Source organism: Canis lupus, chromosome 9 (genome assembly GCF_048164855.1).
Source record: "Canis lupus baileyi chromosome 9, mCanLup2.hap1, whole genome shotgun sequence".
NCBI classification, from domain to species: domain Eukaryota; kingdom Metazoa; phylum Chordata; class Mammalia; order Carnivora; family Canidae; genus Canis; species Canis lupus.
This window is the reverse complement of record NC_132846.1, coordinates 1608618-1625642: the sequence shown is the minus strand read 5'-3', so window position 1 is coordinate 1625642 and position 17025 is coordinate 1608618. Positions and strand designations below refer to the sequence as shown.

At 45.1% G+C, this 17025-nt stretch overlaps 1 protein-coding gene and 1 pseudogene across 1 annotated transcript; one reads left to right on the top strand and one right to left on the bottom strand.

Annotated features, from left to right (window-relative positions):
• Positions 1-4082: 4082 nt before the first annotated feature.
• Positions 4083-16373, bottom strand: LOC140640633 (transmembrane protein 229A-like). The gene is made up of 3 exons (XM_072840229.1): positions 16308-16373; positions 7058-7537; positions 4083-5465 (listed from the first exon to the last, which is right to left on the bottom strand). The coding sequence occupies exons 1-3, from the start codon at positions 16371-16373 to the stop codon at positions 4293-4295; spliced, it is 1719 nt and encodes a 572-aa protein (XP_072696330.1). The 3' UTR covers positions 4083-4292.
• On the top strand, positions 16307-17023 carry LOC140639598 (translocon-associated protein subunit gamma pseudogene; annotated as a pseudogene).
• Positions 17024-17025: the final 2 nt, after the last annotated feature.

The window sequence follows — 17025 nt, the reverse complement described above, 5'->3', positions numbered from 1 at the left end:
TGTTTGATGGAGGGAGGGAAAGAGTGTTTCTTTTATTTCCCCTCAGTAAAGGAGCTTAGTTCCATTAAACAATGTTGGAAAACATATTGGAGATAGTATATTTAAAATTAATTTAAAATGTAAAGTGTTTTTAATGCCTTTTAATATAAACAAAAAATGATTTTATTAAAATGCTTTCAGATATTACAATACAATGATTTATTTATCACTCCAAGTCTGTAGCATGACTATAACTTCCTTTCCAAGTATATTGATTTTTAACTGTATTATGGAAGTGGAAAAAGAACCAAAACAGTCTACCAAAATTCTTCACCAGCCCTCTTAAATAGAACCAGGTCCATTATGTCAATGGAGTCTATTTCAAAACAGTATGGGAAAATTAGTTTTTCAAAAGGATAGGATTAACCAATTAGAAACATTTTTTAAATAACAAAGGACAGGTCATACTTTTCTAAGTTGTGTTTTGCTGAGTCGAAACATGGAAGGTCAAATATTGATAAAATATTCAAAGTTAGGTACACCGAAATGTCTGAAATATTGATATAGATTATCAACCTTTTGGAGTCTTTGCAGAACCTAAAAATGTCCTTGTTAACATGAGAAACTTGAAAGATCATATTTCTCTGTAGATACAGTGCCCAGATAGAATTGATTTAAAATTTAAAGCACCTTTAGAAGAAAATTTCAGTGTTGTTGAAGTTAAACATGGAGCAAAAATCATACTTGTTACTTTTCTTCCATGTTTTCTGTTCAGGACTCCTTAGACTTTAAGGTATTTAATCCAACTCAGAATAAATGTTACTGCAAAAAATTTAATTTTAACTTTTGGGGCATTTAGCTCTCAGAATGATGATCCTTCCAAATGCTATGTTAAATATGTAGCAATAATTATGTATTTTTCCTAGCTTGTGATATAAGGTATCATGCCTCTTGGTGTATTATTCTTCGATCAAGATTGCCTGACTTCAAATGAAGAACTCCACTTCAGAGCTCTGCTTAAGTATAAGACTATTACCTGAGGAATTAGTACTAGGCTGATTTTCAGTTATGTATCCTGGTATTAATAAATCGTTGTTATTTCCCATGGAATAGAGTGTTTTTGTTACTAGTGCCTGGTTATTAGACATCTACACTTGCATTTGTGATAGTGAAAGGGAAGAGCAATACAAACTGCAAGGCGAAATCCGTAGAAGATCCAAAATCATTGCGGTCAGTAGACAGAGGCATGACAGTGTTGCTGTTAAAAACAGACCCTGGAGTACAGAGTACTTGGATTCAAGTCTAAATATTCAATAGCTGTATGACTTGAGCAGTTACTTAACCTCTTCCGGCTTCAGTTTCATTGTCTTGGTTGTAAAAGGAGGGTTGCTAGAGGTTTAAGTAAAATCTGTGGGTTTGTGTCTGTATGTATCTGTATACATATGTATATATATCTACAATTAAGAGATATAGATCATATTTTATATGCATTACTTTGTATATGGATATATATTAAGATTATATACATCTACTTAAGATGTATAAATGTTACTCATTTAAAACATATACGTGGGGATCCCTGGGTGGCGCAGCGGTTTGGCGCCTGCCTTTGGCCCAGGGCGCGATCCTGGAGACCCGGGATCGAATCCCACGTCGGGCTCCCAGTGCATGGAGCCTGCTTCTCCCTCTGCCTGTGTCTCTGCCTCTCTCTCTCTCTCTGTGACTATCATAAATAAAAAAAAAAATTAAAAAAAAAATAAAACATATACGTGGATATATACATATATTCACTTCAGATTTTATGTATGTAATAGAGGCTCATTTTTGGCAGGTGGTGTTCCTTAAATATTAACTATTATATTGGCTTGTCACTTCTATGTCTGAACTGCTAATGAGTTAACAAAATTGATTGATCTGATGATTCTTGCCATGTTTTTTCTTTCAAGTTTCAGTTATAGCAAAATGTCAATTAAGAAATTGAGTAAACACATAACAAGAAGTCTTAGAGCAAGGTGCGAGTTCATAGACAGGATAATCACTTCCGGAATACATACGGATGAAGTCTTTGTAGAACTAGAAGAGGGGCTGTTAATGGACTTTTGTTTTAGGGATGATGGATTGATGTTTATTCTGATGAATATCCAGCCTGATGAGGACCCTCCTAGCAACTGCCTCTCGTTGCCTAGTACTAAAACAGTAGCTTTCCGAGTTAAGTATAACTTCCTATAAACCAAAACACTAATACCTGAGCTTCATAAGGACAGATTTTGTTTGTGTTGGGTCATTGCTGTATCTGCAGAATTTAGGCAAATGCCTTGCAAATAATGGGTGCACAGTAATTATTTCTTGAATGAACTGAATGGATGGAAAACTTGGTCTTTTCTTTAAAATAGGATTAACATTAAAAGCAAAAACAAACAAACAAAAAGTAGCAGGCTTTCCTACTTCCTGACAGATTTCTGAACCTAGGAACGCTGGTAAGCAGGTAAGCAGGGATGAGGAGCCCTATATGAAGGATGTAAGTGCAAACATGTACATTTAGCAAGTATCCTAGAAGTCAAGGATTTGGTTAAGCATTCACAGGAATGTGTGGTGTGGTGCCACACCTAACTCAGATTCCTGTGCAATGGGTCACATTCATATTACAAATATTTGCTTAGCATCTGACTAACTTTAGTGTCTATACTTCTACTTTTCTCTGGCCAGTGTTTTCAGAAATCCTTTACCTATGACCAAGTTTCATAAAGTGACACTTTAACTTTCTGCAAACATTTGGTTTGCTACTCAGCTTTGACTAGCTAAAATAATCAGTTTGACACGATCCATTCCACAGGTGGGGTTGATTATATTGCATTATTTATAATTTAGCTCACAACCTCAGATAGTGAATTAAAATAACATTCTCAAAATTATTCCCAACAATCATCTAAATACATATTTGTTTTTACTGCCATAGCAAATATTTTTTGAAACCAGAAAGAAGTCCCCTTTCATAGCATAGACAAGCTAATAATTTGAAGCGGAAACAATTCATTTGTACAAACTGTAAGTTTTCCTCATAATTTTCATAACGAAAACTGAGAAAGTGTTAGTCATCCTTGGCTGAGCTATACTCAATTCTACATCTTTTCTAAATATAATAAAACAACAAACAACCTTAAAGTACATTATTATTGATTAGACATGATTTCTTAAAGCTGTTTTTATCATCTCATTTAACTTTGGAGCTTCCAGACAATAATGAGTCACCAAAAAGCTATCATTGATTTATACTGCACATTAGCACATCAGGTTTGGCCCAAGAACTCTGTGGGTCCAGAAGGAAAAAGAAAGACGATTACAAGTGAGCCGTGGCAGAAATACTCTGAAAACGCCTATCTGTATTCACGGTAAGCCATTAGGTCTAATGCGAGGATAATGAACATTCAGGTTCATTTTATTCCAAGGAACTGTTTCTGTTCTTGAAGCTCCCTGTAGAAAGAGTCCTTAGGGTTAGAATACTATTGTGGGTGATAAAATTTTGCTTGGCCTTTGGGCATATAAGGTGAACATTTTACAACAAAAGTTTACAGCTATAGATAACACAGCATCTGATCAATGTCAACACACTTGGCGTTTAAGGCTAATCCACATTGGAAAAACAATCATCTCCAGGATGAAGGTCAAATATCTTAACACAGTGTCACCTGTCTGAGTTGCTAGAAAAGATTTATTTAAAAATCGATCCATAGGATGTGTTTCCACATTTGTCAGTTTCTTTCCACTTGCGCTAGAGGGAGGCACTTTAAGAGTTATTAACTGTCATTCTAGGAATAAAAGACACTGAGTTTCAGCAGTGATTGGTAAATAGGGCAGGGAATTAAAATGAAATTGGATTAAAAAGAAAGTAAAAAAAATCACTGAATTAGAAAATTTCACCAAATCTTGTAGATCATTAATTTCTGATTTGAATAACTTCATTCTTAAACAACAACAACAACAACAACAACAACAAAAACCTAGTAGTTATCACCCACCCATGCCCAAATAAGTGAATATAAAAAAAAAATATAAAAAAATAAAAAATAAAAAAATAAAAAAAAAAAAAAAAAAAAAAACAAATAAGTGAATATACTACAGCTTCTGATGTTAAGGTATCATGGTTTTGCTGTTTGGGCTTGTAAGGGATTTTAAATATTGACAAGTACTTTGAGTTATGTTTCGAGTAAAATTTCAAAATGTTGTATTATGCATAGGTTCCAAAGTGTCAGAAAAACCGAAAAGTCGAATAAAACATATTAGAAGAGCTTAGGAAACCGTATAAAAATAAAAGGCTAAAAAAACCACTCCGTTTTAAACGTGTAAAAATAAATCGAATTGGTTCGCGGGACTCGAATGACTTTTTTTTTTTCTTTTAGATAGTTGGTATGTACTGAACCCGGCACAACACCAAGTAGGTCCTGGTACACACTAAGGAATATCCAACCAGGTAAATACATCAGGGTGATGAGGCCCATGAAATTGAGTGGGTAGTGAGAATAGTCCCCGGAGCAAGCGCCGCACGAGCGGAGGCCCAGGCCCCGGCACAGCTCCCACGCGTAGAGGAAGGTCACGTAGACGGGCACCGCTTCCAGGTGCTCCAGCCGCGGCTCCAGTGCAGGTGGAAGTAGAGTTTCTCCACCACGAAGCTGCAGCTGCCCTACAGAAAGGAGGACCAGAGCGACGTGTGGCCGCTGGTCGGCCCGTCTGCCTGCCCAAGAAAGTGAAGAGGATCTCATCCCAAAAGCCGTGCGTTCCGAAGAAGAGAAAGCGGAGCGGGTCCGGCAGCCCCCGAGCGGGGCTCCCCGACGCCCCCGGTGCCTCGGCGGTCGTCGCCGGCCACCTGCGCCCGGAGCGGCGGGGGCGCGCGCGGCCAAGGCTGGGGCCGCTGCTCGGGCGGCCCCGGTGCCGCAGGCGCAGGAAGCGCTTCGGGAGCACTGGGCCGCGGGAGAGCGCCAGCACGTCCTGCAGTCCCGCAGCCCCAGCGCAGCGGCCCCGCACCGCCGCGCCCGGTCCGCCGCGCAGGCCGAGCCGCAGCGCCTGGCCGCCGGGGTCTGCAGCGCCACGCGGGCCGACGGGGAGGCCGGAGAACTGAAGACGGAGGCGCTGGGGCAGCGCGGCCGGCAGGCAGACCTTCTCCGGGGCGAAGCGGGTGAGCGAGTGCAGCAGGCGGCGGCGGGCGAGGAGAACCCCAGCCTGCGGAGGTCCGGGCTGCGAGCGAGGCGTCCCGGGCATCCCGTGCGTCCCGTACTAGCAGAGTCGCTCCAGGCGGGCAGCGCGGCGCCGGCGGCCGGCGCTTCAGCAGTGGACAGCGGCTCCGGGCGGCTGGCGGCAGCCTCGCGCCCCCGCCCGCCCGCCCCTCCGCGCCCGCATCGCCGCGTGCGTGGAGCTGCGGGGCCGCGCCGCCGAGGCCCCCGGGGGAGCGCAGGGAGCTCCGTCCCGGCCGCGGCCCGATGGCAGCCGGAGCCCTAGAGTCCGGGAGACGCGCGGCCGCCCAGCCCGCGGAGCCCCCCGCGCAGCGCCCCCCGCCCCCGCGCCCTGCCCTCCGGCCCGGGTGGGTGCAGCCGGAGCCCTAGTGTCCGGGAGACGCGCGGCAGCCCAGCCCGCGGAGCACCCCAGCGCAGCCCCCCCCCGCGCCCCGCCCTCCGGCCCGGGTGGGTGCAGCCGGAGCCCAAGTGTCCGGGAGACGCGCGGCCGCCCAGCCCGCGGAGCCCCCCGCGCAGCGCCCGCCCCCCGCGCCCTGCCCTCCGGCCCGGGTGGGTGCAGCCGGAACCCAAGTGTCCGGGAGACGCGCGGCCGCCCAGCCCGCGGAGCCCCCCCGCGCCCCCCCCCCCCCCCGCGCCCTGCCCTCCGGCCCGGGTGGGTGCAGCCGGAGCCCTAGTGTCCGGGAGACGCGCGGCCGCCCAGCCCGCGGAGCCCCCCGCGCAGCACCCCCCCCCCCCGCGCCCTGCCCTCCGGCCCGGGTGGGTGCAGCCGGAGCCCTAGTGTCCGGGAGACGCGCGGCCGCCCAGCCCGCGGAGCCCCCCCGCGCAGCACCCCCCCCCCGCGCCCTGCCCTCCGGCCTGGGTGGGTGCAGCCGGAGCCCTAGTGTCCGGGAGACGCGCGGCCGCCCAGCCCGCGGAGCCCCCCCGCGCCCCCCCCCCCGCGCCCTGCCCTCCGGCCCGGGTGGGTGCAGCCGGAGCCCTAGTGTCCTGGAGACGCGCGGCCGCCCAGCCCGCGGAGCCCCCCCGCGCCCCCCCCCCGCGCCCTGCCCTCCGGCCCGGGTGGGTGCAGCCGGAGCCCTAGTGTCCTGGAGACGCGCGGCCGCCCAGCCCGCGGAGCCCCCCCGCGCACCCCCCCGCGCCCTGCCCTCCGGCCCGGGTGGGTGCAGCCGGAGCCCTAGTGTCCGGGAGACGCGCGGCCGCCCAGCCCGCGGAGCCCCCCGCGCAGCGCCCGCCCCCCGCGCCCTGCCCTCCGGCCCGGGTGGGTGCAGCCTGAGCCCTAGTGTCCGGGAGACGCGCGGCCGCCCAGCCCGCGGAGCCCCCCCGCGCCCCCCCCCACCCCGCGCCCTGCCCTCCGGCCCGGGTGGGTGCAGCCGGAGCCCTAGTGTCCGGGAGACGCGCGGCCGCCCAGCCCGCGGAGCCCCCCCGCGCCCCCCCCCCGCGCCCTGCCCTCCGGCCCGGGTGGGTGCAGCCGGAGCCCTAGTGTCCGGGAGACGCGCGGCCGCCCAGCCCGCGGAGCCCCCCCGCGCCCCCCCCCACCCCGCGCCCTGCCCTCCGGCCCGGGTGGGTGCAGCCGGAGCCCTAGTGTCCGGGAGACGCGCGGCCGCCCAGCCCGCGGAGCCCCCCCGCGCCCCCCCCCCGCGCCCTGCCCTCCGGCCCGGGTGGGTGCAGCCGGAGCCCTAGTGTCCTGGAGACGCGCGGCCGCCCAGCCCGCGGAGCCCCCCCGCGCCCCCCCCCCGCGCCCTGCCCTCCGGCCCGGGTGGGTGCAGCCGGAGCCCTAGTGTCCGGGAGACGCGCGGCCGCCCAGCTCGCGGAGCCCCCCAGCGCAGCGCCCCACCCCCCGCGCCCTGCCCTCCGGCCCGGGTGGGTGCAGCCGGCAGCGCCCGCGCTCCCTCCGCGCGGCCCACGGAGGAGTGGAGGCGAGGACCGCTGCGAACCCCGTCGCCGCCGCCGCTCCGCCCCGCCGCCTCTGCCGCCCGCTCCTGAAGCGGAAAGCGAGCAGTGACGCCCTTCCCGGCCTCCCCGTGCTCCCCTCCGGCTCGCCCTCTCCCGCCTTCGCCGGGCCCCCCTCCCGCTCCGCCCTCCGCGCAGAGGCCCGCGGGGTCCCGGCGAGGAAGCCCGGCCGCGCCTCTCCGCCCTCCTCCTGGGACGGCGTCGGCGGGGGAGGCAGGAGCGGAGAAACCCCCACCAGGGGTGACCCGAGCTGCGCCGGCTGCGCGGGGGCCCGGCACTCCCGGGAGCGCGGAACCAGGGCCGGGCCCGCTGGCGAGGCGGAGGGCCTCGCGCCACACGCCAGAGGCCGGGCCGGGCCCAGGCTGCGGTGCTGTGTATTTAATGTTCTGATTCAAAGCCGGCCGTGTCCCAGGCACGAAGAATAAACACGAGACTCCGTGCCGCACCCCAGCATCCGAAATGTCCCCTGGTTCACTTTTTCACTCTCTCTCCCCGACAAGCCTGTTTTCCTAGGTTAGTCTGCTAGGGGCCAAGACAGAGATTCAAAGCTCCCCACCCCCCACCTCCCACCCCCGAATTATGAAATGATCTGAGGCCAGTTCGGTTGGACGTTGCTCTGGCTGCCGCGGAGGCTCTTGTCAGGAATAGCACCCTTGAGGGATCCCTGGGTGGCTCAGCGGTTTGGCGCCTGCCTTCAGCCCAGGGCATGATCTTGGGGTCCCGGGATCGAGTCCTGCGTCGGGCTCCCTGCATGGAGCCTGCTTCTCCTCTGTCTGTGTCTCTGCCTCTTACACCCCAGTGCTGCTTTTTCTCCTTGCAGAACTAGTTCATCCCAGAGATGAAGACTGAGAGTGAGATTTTTTAATTAATTAATTAATCTATTTAAGGTAGAATGAGAGAATCTAGAACTTTGGTGTGTTGGGGGCTGCGCTTTTTTTTTTTAAAGATTTTATTTATTCATGAGAGACAGACAGAGGGGCAGAGACACAGGCAGAGGGAGAAGCAGGCTCCATGCAGGGAGCCTGACGTGGGACTCGATCCCAGGTCTCCAGGATCAGGCCCTGGGCTGAAGGCGGCACTAAACTGCTGAGCCACCGGAGCTGCCCTATTATAAACTTTCTTAAAGATGCAAGGAAAACCTTGAAAGGTCTAATTTGATAGTTCAGACTAGTTCATCTCAGGGAATGTAGGAAAATCTTTTGGATTAAACACAAAAATTGGTATCTTCTATTTCTGTATTTTTAGCCTCCACACTTAACAAAATTTCAATTTTGTGTACCATACATGTCTTATGAATTGTATTGGTATAATAAGACATGTATAAAATTTATGCATGTATAGTACATGCATGTTCTAAACACGCCAATTTTTTAAAATTAGGGAATATATAATAAAAAGCTTGTGTCTCACCACTGTTGTCAATGTATTGCTCTGCTAAGTGGGGAGTGGGTTAGATTACTAAAAATCTCAATGTTCTAGGTCCTTTTTTTGAATCTGTTTCTCATTTATTCCGGGAGAAGTAATGCAAAATAGAAATTAACAGTTATAAGTCCATAGCAGAAAAAGCAGCTATTACCTGTTATTCTATATTTCTTTTTATATTTTTGTTGTGGCCTCGCCTTACTTATGCCACTTCAAAATGTATGAAACACTAACTTTTTTAAAAAGTAGACCAAAAGGATAAAAGGAAAGGTTTTTAAAAAGGCATGAAACGAAGGGCAAGGAAACTATTCATTATATAACTTGCTATTATTAATTATTTACACTCATTGCCTCATTTTAAAAAAAGTGACTATCTTCTACCATTCTGAAAAGCTAGCCCACCAACGATACCAATCTTTGTTTCTGCCTTATCTTCACATTGTTCTTTTGTTTTAAACACTTCATTGCTGGGTTTCCAAATGGAAAACTGCAGCACGGCTTTGCTGATCCATGATGATTTTATAATTTACAATGGTTGCATCAGAATCCCCATGATCATAAAATGCTTAAAAGCATTTCTGTGTTGGTCTTGACTACTACAAACATTAGGTTGCAAAGATCCACCTGTTAAAGCAGCAACTTGCTGGGAGTTGGTGGGCATAAGGGTGAGGGGAATTTAAAAATAGGAAACGGGAATCTGCAATAAAATAACGTGAGTTGAGACTCCCTAGGTTAGAAAGTAGCCATTCAAAGGATGTTTTGAAGCATTGTTCTTCCATGGAAAAGACACTCTTCTTTGTCCTCAGAAGCTGTGAAGCTGTCTCAGTAACCACCTGTAGAGATGTAACCATTCTGGGCTGGCCAGGTTGAGCTGTGTAGCTAGTGTGACCAGGGAGAGATCTGCTAATTAGGAGAAGGGTCCTCTGGAGGATTATGATAATCTTCAGTGAGTTGTTGTCTAGTGAATATGGGGTCATGGTTGTAGTCTTTTAGATGTGCGGAATGCCTGAGACCTTTCATTGCACACCAGAAGAACAAAGGAAAGTGAGGGGAGAGTACAGCATTTAGAAGAAAGCTTAAGGGAATTTCACTAGGGTAAAGTATGAATGTAACGACAGAAGAAAACAGTAAAAGGCAGCAGCCACATTAACACTAGATATAAAAACCTTTCTTATTATAGGTCAAATTATACCCATACACCCCCCTCCTATATACTATAATCATCAAACTAAGAACACCCGCTCCAAGGCTTGCAATTGCTGAATGCTAGCTCCCTAAAAAATACTACCAAAATAGCCTGTTGCTAAGGCAAAACTGAGTTTGTTGCTTACCATGGTAAGTAAGCTTTCTTCCTTGACAAAGTTTTAATAGCATCTTGGAGCAGGAAGGACAACGTTGGACTATTTAAGTGGTTTTTGGGTTTGAGTCTAAAATGGGTCTTTCAATACAAGGGCTTGATTAGAATTAGCTAATGATTATGATAAACTAGTTTTGGATTGGTGGACATAAGATGAGTGTCTTGAGGTGAGTGTTTCAAAAAGCATTGTGAATCAATAAACATTTTGCTCCAGAGCTTCCTAGAATAAAAAAGTTGTGTTGATGAAGACAATAGAAGTCATGTTAATGAAGACAGCCAAACAATAATGTCATGGCCACGCAGACAATAAGCTTTAGAGATGTCTGATCTTGGGTTCACACAATCGAATAGTGAGGACCAGTTTGGAATCTGAGGAGAATACTTTGAGTAAGGACAGGTAAAGGTAACAAAGAAGCAAGGCTGACATTGAGTTTAGCTAAAATGATGCTCATCCTTAGTGTGTGTGGAGGGCAGGGGAAGGGAGAGAGAGATTGATTGACAGTTCCATAAAAACAGCCGTGTAAAAATATTTGTCTGCATACGTCTACAGTTTCATTTACTTTACCTATACTCTTCTTTTTCTTTTTTCTTTTTTAAAAATTTTATTTATTTATTTGACAGAGATAAAAAAAAAAAAGAGAGTGAGAGCACAAGCAGGGGTGGAGGTGGTGGGTAGCAGGAGAGAGAGAAGCAGGGTCCTCATGGAGCAGGGAGCCTGATGTGGAGCTCCATCCCAGGGTCCCTGAGCCAGAGGCAGACACTTAACTGACTGAGCCACCGAGGCGCCCTAAGGAACAGATTTTGAATAAATTCTTTAAATTCACAACACTTAAAGAAAAACCAAAAGAGCACCAAACTATTTTGGAAAATCTTGCTTAAAATTTTCACTTTGAGCAATATTCAAATCAGAAACACTCCCTTTGTGTAATTTCTGCCTGCCTGCCAGTGACTCACCTTCAGTGCGCAAGGAGAGGATTTCCCCTCCCTAGTTAATTACATTATGTCTTCAGAGGAAGGAGTTTATTTTGAATAAAACTACTTGGGTACATTGGTTGAGGTTTATGGGTGAGAGAGGTCATCACTGTCCATGGATACTACTTAAGAGCGCACCTACATGTCAGCTGGGCACTTCACATAGATTATCAGTAATTCCTACAACTGTTCTCTTATTTTTTTGAACAGATATTGAAACTGGGGCTCAGAAAAGTTACTTGCTCAAGGTCTTAGCTAATAAGTCCAATGCCAACAATGAAGTCATTTCCACTTGACATCACAGCTCATTTGCCACACACTGTGTTGTCTCTTATGTTCTTGTATTAAAGCCACCTTGAATGAGTTGAAGTTGCAGATTTAATAAAAAAGATTATTCTGTTTATAGTTCTAATGGGCTTTCCTTTAAGAATCCCTAACCCCTCCGCAGCTACTCCATCCCTTTGGCTATCATTTTAATCATTAACCTATGCAATCTTTCACATCCTTTTGTTGTTACTGTTCAGTACACTTATTTATTGTGCCACACTTTCCCCCTTCTGCGTTTCATGACAAATTAGTAATGGCTCTTTATTTGTACAAATGGGGCTGTCTGGAAGGGCTCGCTGTTTGGTGTGGAATAGAAGATAGAGCTCAGATAACAGGAAAATAAGTATGGAATGCAAATGTATTCCTGTGCGCTGTTGGGACATGTCTCTAGATATCGAAGTTCAGCAAAATCACATCCTGCTATTCCAGTTAACACATCTATTTGTGGCTGTCATAACCTAAAAACTTAGGAATGCTTCCGTGCAGAGACTTAACCAATAGATTTGCATGTGTTCATCTAGTTACCCAAGTCCACTCATTTTTTTGAAGATTTTACTTATTCATGAGAGACACAGAGAGAGAGACAGAGACAGAGACTCAGGGAGAGGGAGAAGCATGCTCCACGCAGGGAGCCTGACGTGGGACTCGATCCCAGGTCCCCAGGATCACACCCCAGGCGGAAGGCGGCACTAAACCGCTGAGCCACCCGGGCTGCCACCCAAGTCCACTTGTATCTGGTCTCCAAAACCTAAGTACATATTATATTTCAGCATCTTCCATATGAATCATACATGGCATTCTCATTCTAGAATGTATATGGGGCATTTCTCTCTTTCTAGGGTAGTAAAGGTAATATATTTTATAGTTTAACACCTAGTTATGGTACTTCTTAATTTTTTTTCAGTCATTATCCATTTTGTCCTCAATCTTGTGACAAACAGCTATTTTTCTAATTCATACTTAACAAGTAAAACGAAAATGCAACTTGGCAAAACTCACACGCTGGTAATGGCAGAGTTGTTTCTCATTTAAAATCTAAAAATTCCTTCTTCCAGACTACACTCCCTATCTTACAAAATGTCTCCAGCCCACTGGAGGGTTCTAAGCACCCACCCTAGCTGTGTGAAACAAGCTTACTGATCAGGGCTCAGAAGAGAGGAGTTATTTTCACTTGAATTCCAGAAGGAAATGAAGGAGGCCTGAGTCAGTCCTGTTGGCCAAGAGCCTGGATTTCTTAGGCCCTCTGTGGAGGATGCAGTTTCTAGAACTCACTATATTCATTGGCTTCTTTAGCTAAGTTGCTGGTTCTATTTCCTGCCACCTGGTGATTACTTAGTGGTTTTCTTCCTTTAACTGTAGTTATTTGGCCTGACCTGTGTGACTGTTTCTTCTGTGAATGGTCGTGTTGGTGACATATTGCTTTCCTCTGAGATTACGACTGCCACAACTCTTGCTTTAGAGAATATATATTTCTTATATTTATATCCTATATGAATTTTATTTATAATAACTAAATATAAATATATGTTTAAATATATTTTTCTTCAACACACAGTTATGGAACACTTATGTGCAATATTTTGTGCTATATCTTGGACATAAAAAATGAATATAACAAAGTCTACTCCTCTTGAAGTTTCAAGTATAGCTTACTACAAAAGATATGCTTGTCTATTGAATGATTTGGAAATAAATATATGTAGAAAGTAAAAGAAGTACACATCCCCCGTGATACCACCACCCATAGATAACCACTGTTAATATTTTGGTATGTAGGCTTTCAACAATATTCTAGTATCACCAAAAAGAAGATTATATTATGCATTCCTTTTATAATTTATAATTGCTCTTGTCACTTATTGGTGATTAGGGAGCATCTTTTCATTTGATAATCTGCTACATCATGGGTATGACGACAATAGATTCCTTTGTAGAGATATCCCATAGTTTGTTTAGCCAATCCCCAATTTTTAGCTGGTTAGGTTGTTTCAAAAGTTTTGCTGCTATAAACTTTTATGCGACAAGCATTTCCTTAATTATCTTCTTCATGTAGCCATGTTTATTTACCTAGACCACATACCCTTAAAGTTTAAATAGAGAATCAAACTTATATACATTTTAAGGCTTTGGCTCTCTCTCTCTTTCTCTTTCATATAAATAAAAATCTCAAAACAAAAAAAAAGGAGACATACACAAAAAGGAGATCATTCAACTTCTGTGGATTCTAATGTTGATTTAAATGAGCTACTGTTTGGACATTCTTGACCTTCATTGATTACATTGTATATAAATGAAATCTAGTAGTATTGATATGAACTAGTCGTGATAATAACCAGAGCGAAAAACTAACTGAGCTCCAAACAAGTTTTTCTTCCATCTCTTCATCCTTTCCTCTTGCTAAGGAAGTCTAGGGAGGAGAACACTTCTTTCTTTCTTACTACCAGTCTGCCTAAATCCTATTCTGAACCTCTTTCCTAGCAATCTTTTTGTAGAAAATTATGGTGCTGAAGGGCAGAAGGGAAGAAGAAAGGGGAAACATATGCGAATGTAGAGAGCAGTTGTGACTGTGTCTGGCCTTCCAACTGTTCCTTACTCTCACATACATGGCAGACATAATTATTGCTGCATGTTTTCCCATTAAGTCCAGAGTTTGCCTTGGAATCTCATTCAACAGAATGATACAAGAAGATATCATCAGTCAACAGAAGTTGGCAAGAAAATGAATCATACATGGCATTCTCATTCTAGAATGTACATGGGGCATTTATCTCTTTCTGGGGTAAATTAGATATATGATAATTTGCATTTATATACATACATTCTCATGTTTGGGGTAATTGTTTATTCTTTAAAAGTTCTCTTCCTGGTAAGCAAATCCTCACAGTAGGATTTTTTGAGGTCAATTTCCTAGAACATTTAAAAAACTATTTATTTACTTCAGAGAGAGAGAGAGTATGAACAGGAAGGGGGTGCAGAGGGAGAAGGTAGAGGGAGAAGCAGGCTCCCTGCTCAGCAGAGATCCCAATGTAGGGCTCCATCTCAGGACCCTAGGATCATGACCAGAGCTGAAGGCAGACTCTTACTGGACTGAGCCACCCAGGTGTTCCCTTTCCTAGTACATTAATGTGTTATTGTTTGAGTTACACATGACTATTTTTTTAATATTACATGACATGAGGTGAGTTCTTTTTTGTGTTTAAGGCTAAAAAAATCATTGTTTGGAGCCAGAATAAACACTTTGCAAAGAAATGGGTTAGAATTTGTATTCTTAAACTGAGTTTCAACAAAACTATTAGAATATTCAGTATTTATTTTATAGTAAGGATCTAGGCTCAGTCAATACTGTTATATATACACATTTTTTTTTGCCTTTGCATACTACTTTATTTTTTTTTAATTTTTATTTATTTATGATAGTCACAGAGAGAGAGAGAGAGAGAGGCAGAGACACAGGCAGAGGGAGAAGCAGGCTCCATGCACCAGGAGCCCGACGTGGGATTTGATACCGGGTCTCCAAGATTGCTACCTGGGCCAAAGGCAGGTGCTAAACCGCTGCGCCACCCAGGGATCCCATGCATACTACTTTATAGTCTACAAAGTGCTCTCATGCTTGTTTTCTCATTGGTTCCCTGAAATAATGTGTGATAGGCAAGAAGTACCATTTATTGCTAGGGAAATTCCAAAATAGTAAATTGTATTTCAAAATAGGTTAAAATAACTCTTGGAGAGGCGGAGCCCAAGCCTAGATGATTTTTTAATCTAGCTTTTATTTAATTTAAAAACAATTCACATTGTATGTGAACTATTCTTAGATAAAAAAGAACTACTATTTTCCTATGGTCAATATTTATAAGATACAGAAAGTTATGCAGAGAAAATTTCCCTCTGACATTTGTCCTCCACCCACCCATTTTCCTTTTGGGGCAATATCATTAGGTTAGTATTAGTTAGTTGGCTGTCTATGCAGAGATATTCTATGCATATACTAGTGAATAGAAGTCTCCTCTACCATTTTTTATGCTGACGCTAATATACTATACATTTTATTCTGTACCTTACTTGTTTCACCTATTAACTCTGCACATAAATCATTCCAGATCTATGCATAAAGAATTAATCTTCAATTTTTATTTGAAACAACTAAGTAGTGCATTGATTGAGTGATTCACTATTGATCAAACCAGGCCCTTACCAGTGAGGATTTAAATAGTTTAAAATCTTTCATCATGGTAAAAATGTTACAATATATACAAACATACATGGCCAACAGACTGCATGAAAAGTTGTTCAACATCATTCATCTGGGAAATGCAAATCAAAACCATAATGAAAAAAAAAAACCATAATGAGATATCACCTTACATGTATCAGAATGGCTAAAATTAAAAAGACAAGAAAACAAGTGTTGATAAGGATGTGGATAAAAAGGAACACTTGTATACTGTTGGTGGGAATATAAAGTGGGACAGCCACTGTGGAAAATAGTACAGAGCTTCCTCAAAAAATTAAGATGGAAATATGATACGATCCAATAATTCCACTGTTAGATATTTACCCCAAAGGAAATGTAAACACTAATTTGAAAAGATATATATGCATCGCTATGTTTCCTGCAGCATTATTTACAATAGTCAAGATATGGAAGCAACCTAAGTGTCCATCAATAGGACACTTATCAAAAGATAAGAAAGAAGGAAGATATCACACACACACACACACACACACACACACAGACACACACACAGAGGAATATTATGCAGCCATAAAAAGGATAAGATCATGCCTTCAGAGACAAGAAGGATGGACCTAGCAGGTATTATGCTGAGTGAAATAAGGTAGACTGATAAAGACAAATACCATGGTTTCACTCACACGTGGAATCCAAAAGAAAACTACAAAAAAAGAATAAACAAACAAAAAAATGCAGAATCGGGACGATAAATACAAAGAACAAACTGATGGTTGACAGAGAGGAGGTGGGAGCGAGGTGCAGGGAGTGGGAGATACAGGTTTGCAGTTAGGGAATGAATAAGTCAGAGGAATAAAAGGCACAGCATAAGGAATATAGTCCATGATACTGCAATAGCCTTGTGTGGCAACCTGTCGGCCAAGTCCTCCACGCTCTTCTTCGGGAACGCCTTCATCGTGTCAGCCATCCCCATCTGGCTGTATTGGCAAATTTGGCATATGGATCTCATTCAGTCGGCCATGCTCTACAGTGTGATGACCCTCGTAAGCACTTACCTGGTGGCTTTCGCATACAAAAACGTGAAATTTGTTCTCAAACACAAAGTAGCACAGAAGAGGGAGGATGCTGTTTCCAAAGAAGTGACTCGAAAACTCTCTGAAGCTGATAACAGAAAGATGTCTCGAAAGGAAAAAGATGAAAGAATTTTGTGGAAGAAGAATGAAGTTGCTGATTATGAAGCTACAACATTTTCCATCTTCTATTCCTGGTCACCCAATTCCTGGTCTTGGTCATTGTTGCCTTCTTCTTTATATTGAAGAACTTCAACCCAACGGTGAACTATATTTTGTCCATAAGTGCTTCATCAGGCCTCATCCCCTTCTGTCTACTGGCTCCAAGTAGACTGTACCGGCTTTGGCCCCTGGCTTTGTATCTATGGGTGGCCTGTGGTATATGGAAAAGTAACAGGGTGGTCAGAATGAGAGACACACAAGATGTTTTTATAGTCTGCAGTTGGAGGGTTTGAAAAACCCAACCAAATTTAATTCAGTATTTGTCTATTGGCTCTTTTTTGACAGATTGTTGAAATTAAATGAATTGAAAGGAAA

What these genes read in the sequence shown, in the direction of transcription:
- LOC140640633 (XM_072840229.1), bottom strand. Translation starts at nt 16,373, where the DNA reads ATGAAGGCGTTCCCGAAGAAGAGCGTGGAGGACTTGGCCGACAGGTTG. An exon ending in TGCCACACAAGGCTATTGCA is followed by an intron (nt 7,538 to 16,307) that starts GTATCATGGACT and finishes GCTTTGAATCAG; the next exon opens with AACATTAAATACACAGCACC. An exon ending in TGCCGGCTGCACCCACCCGG is followed by an intron (nt 5,466 to 7,057) that starts GCCGGAGGGCAG and finishes CCCGGACTCTAG; the next exon opens with GGCTCCGGCTGCCATCGGGC.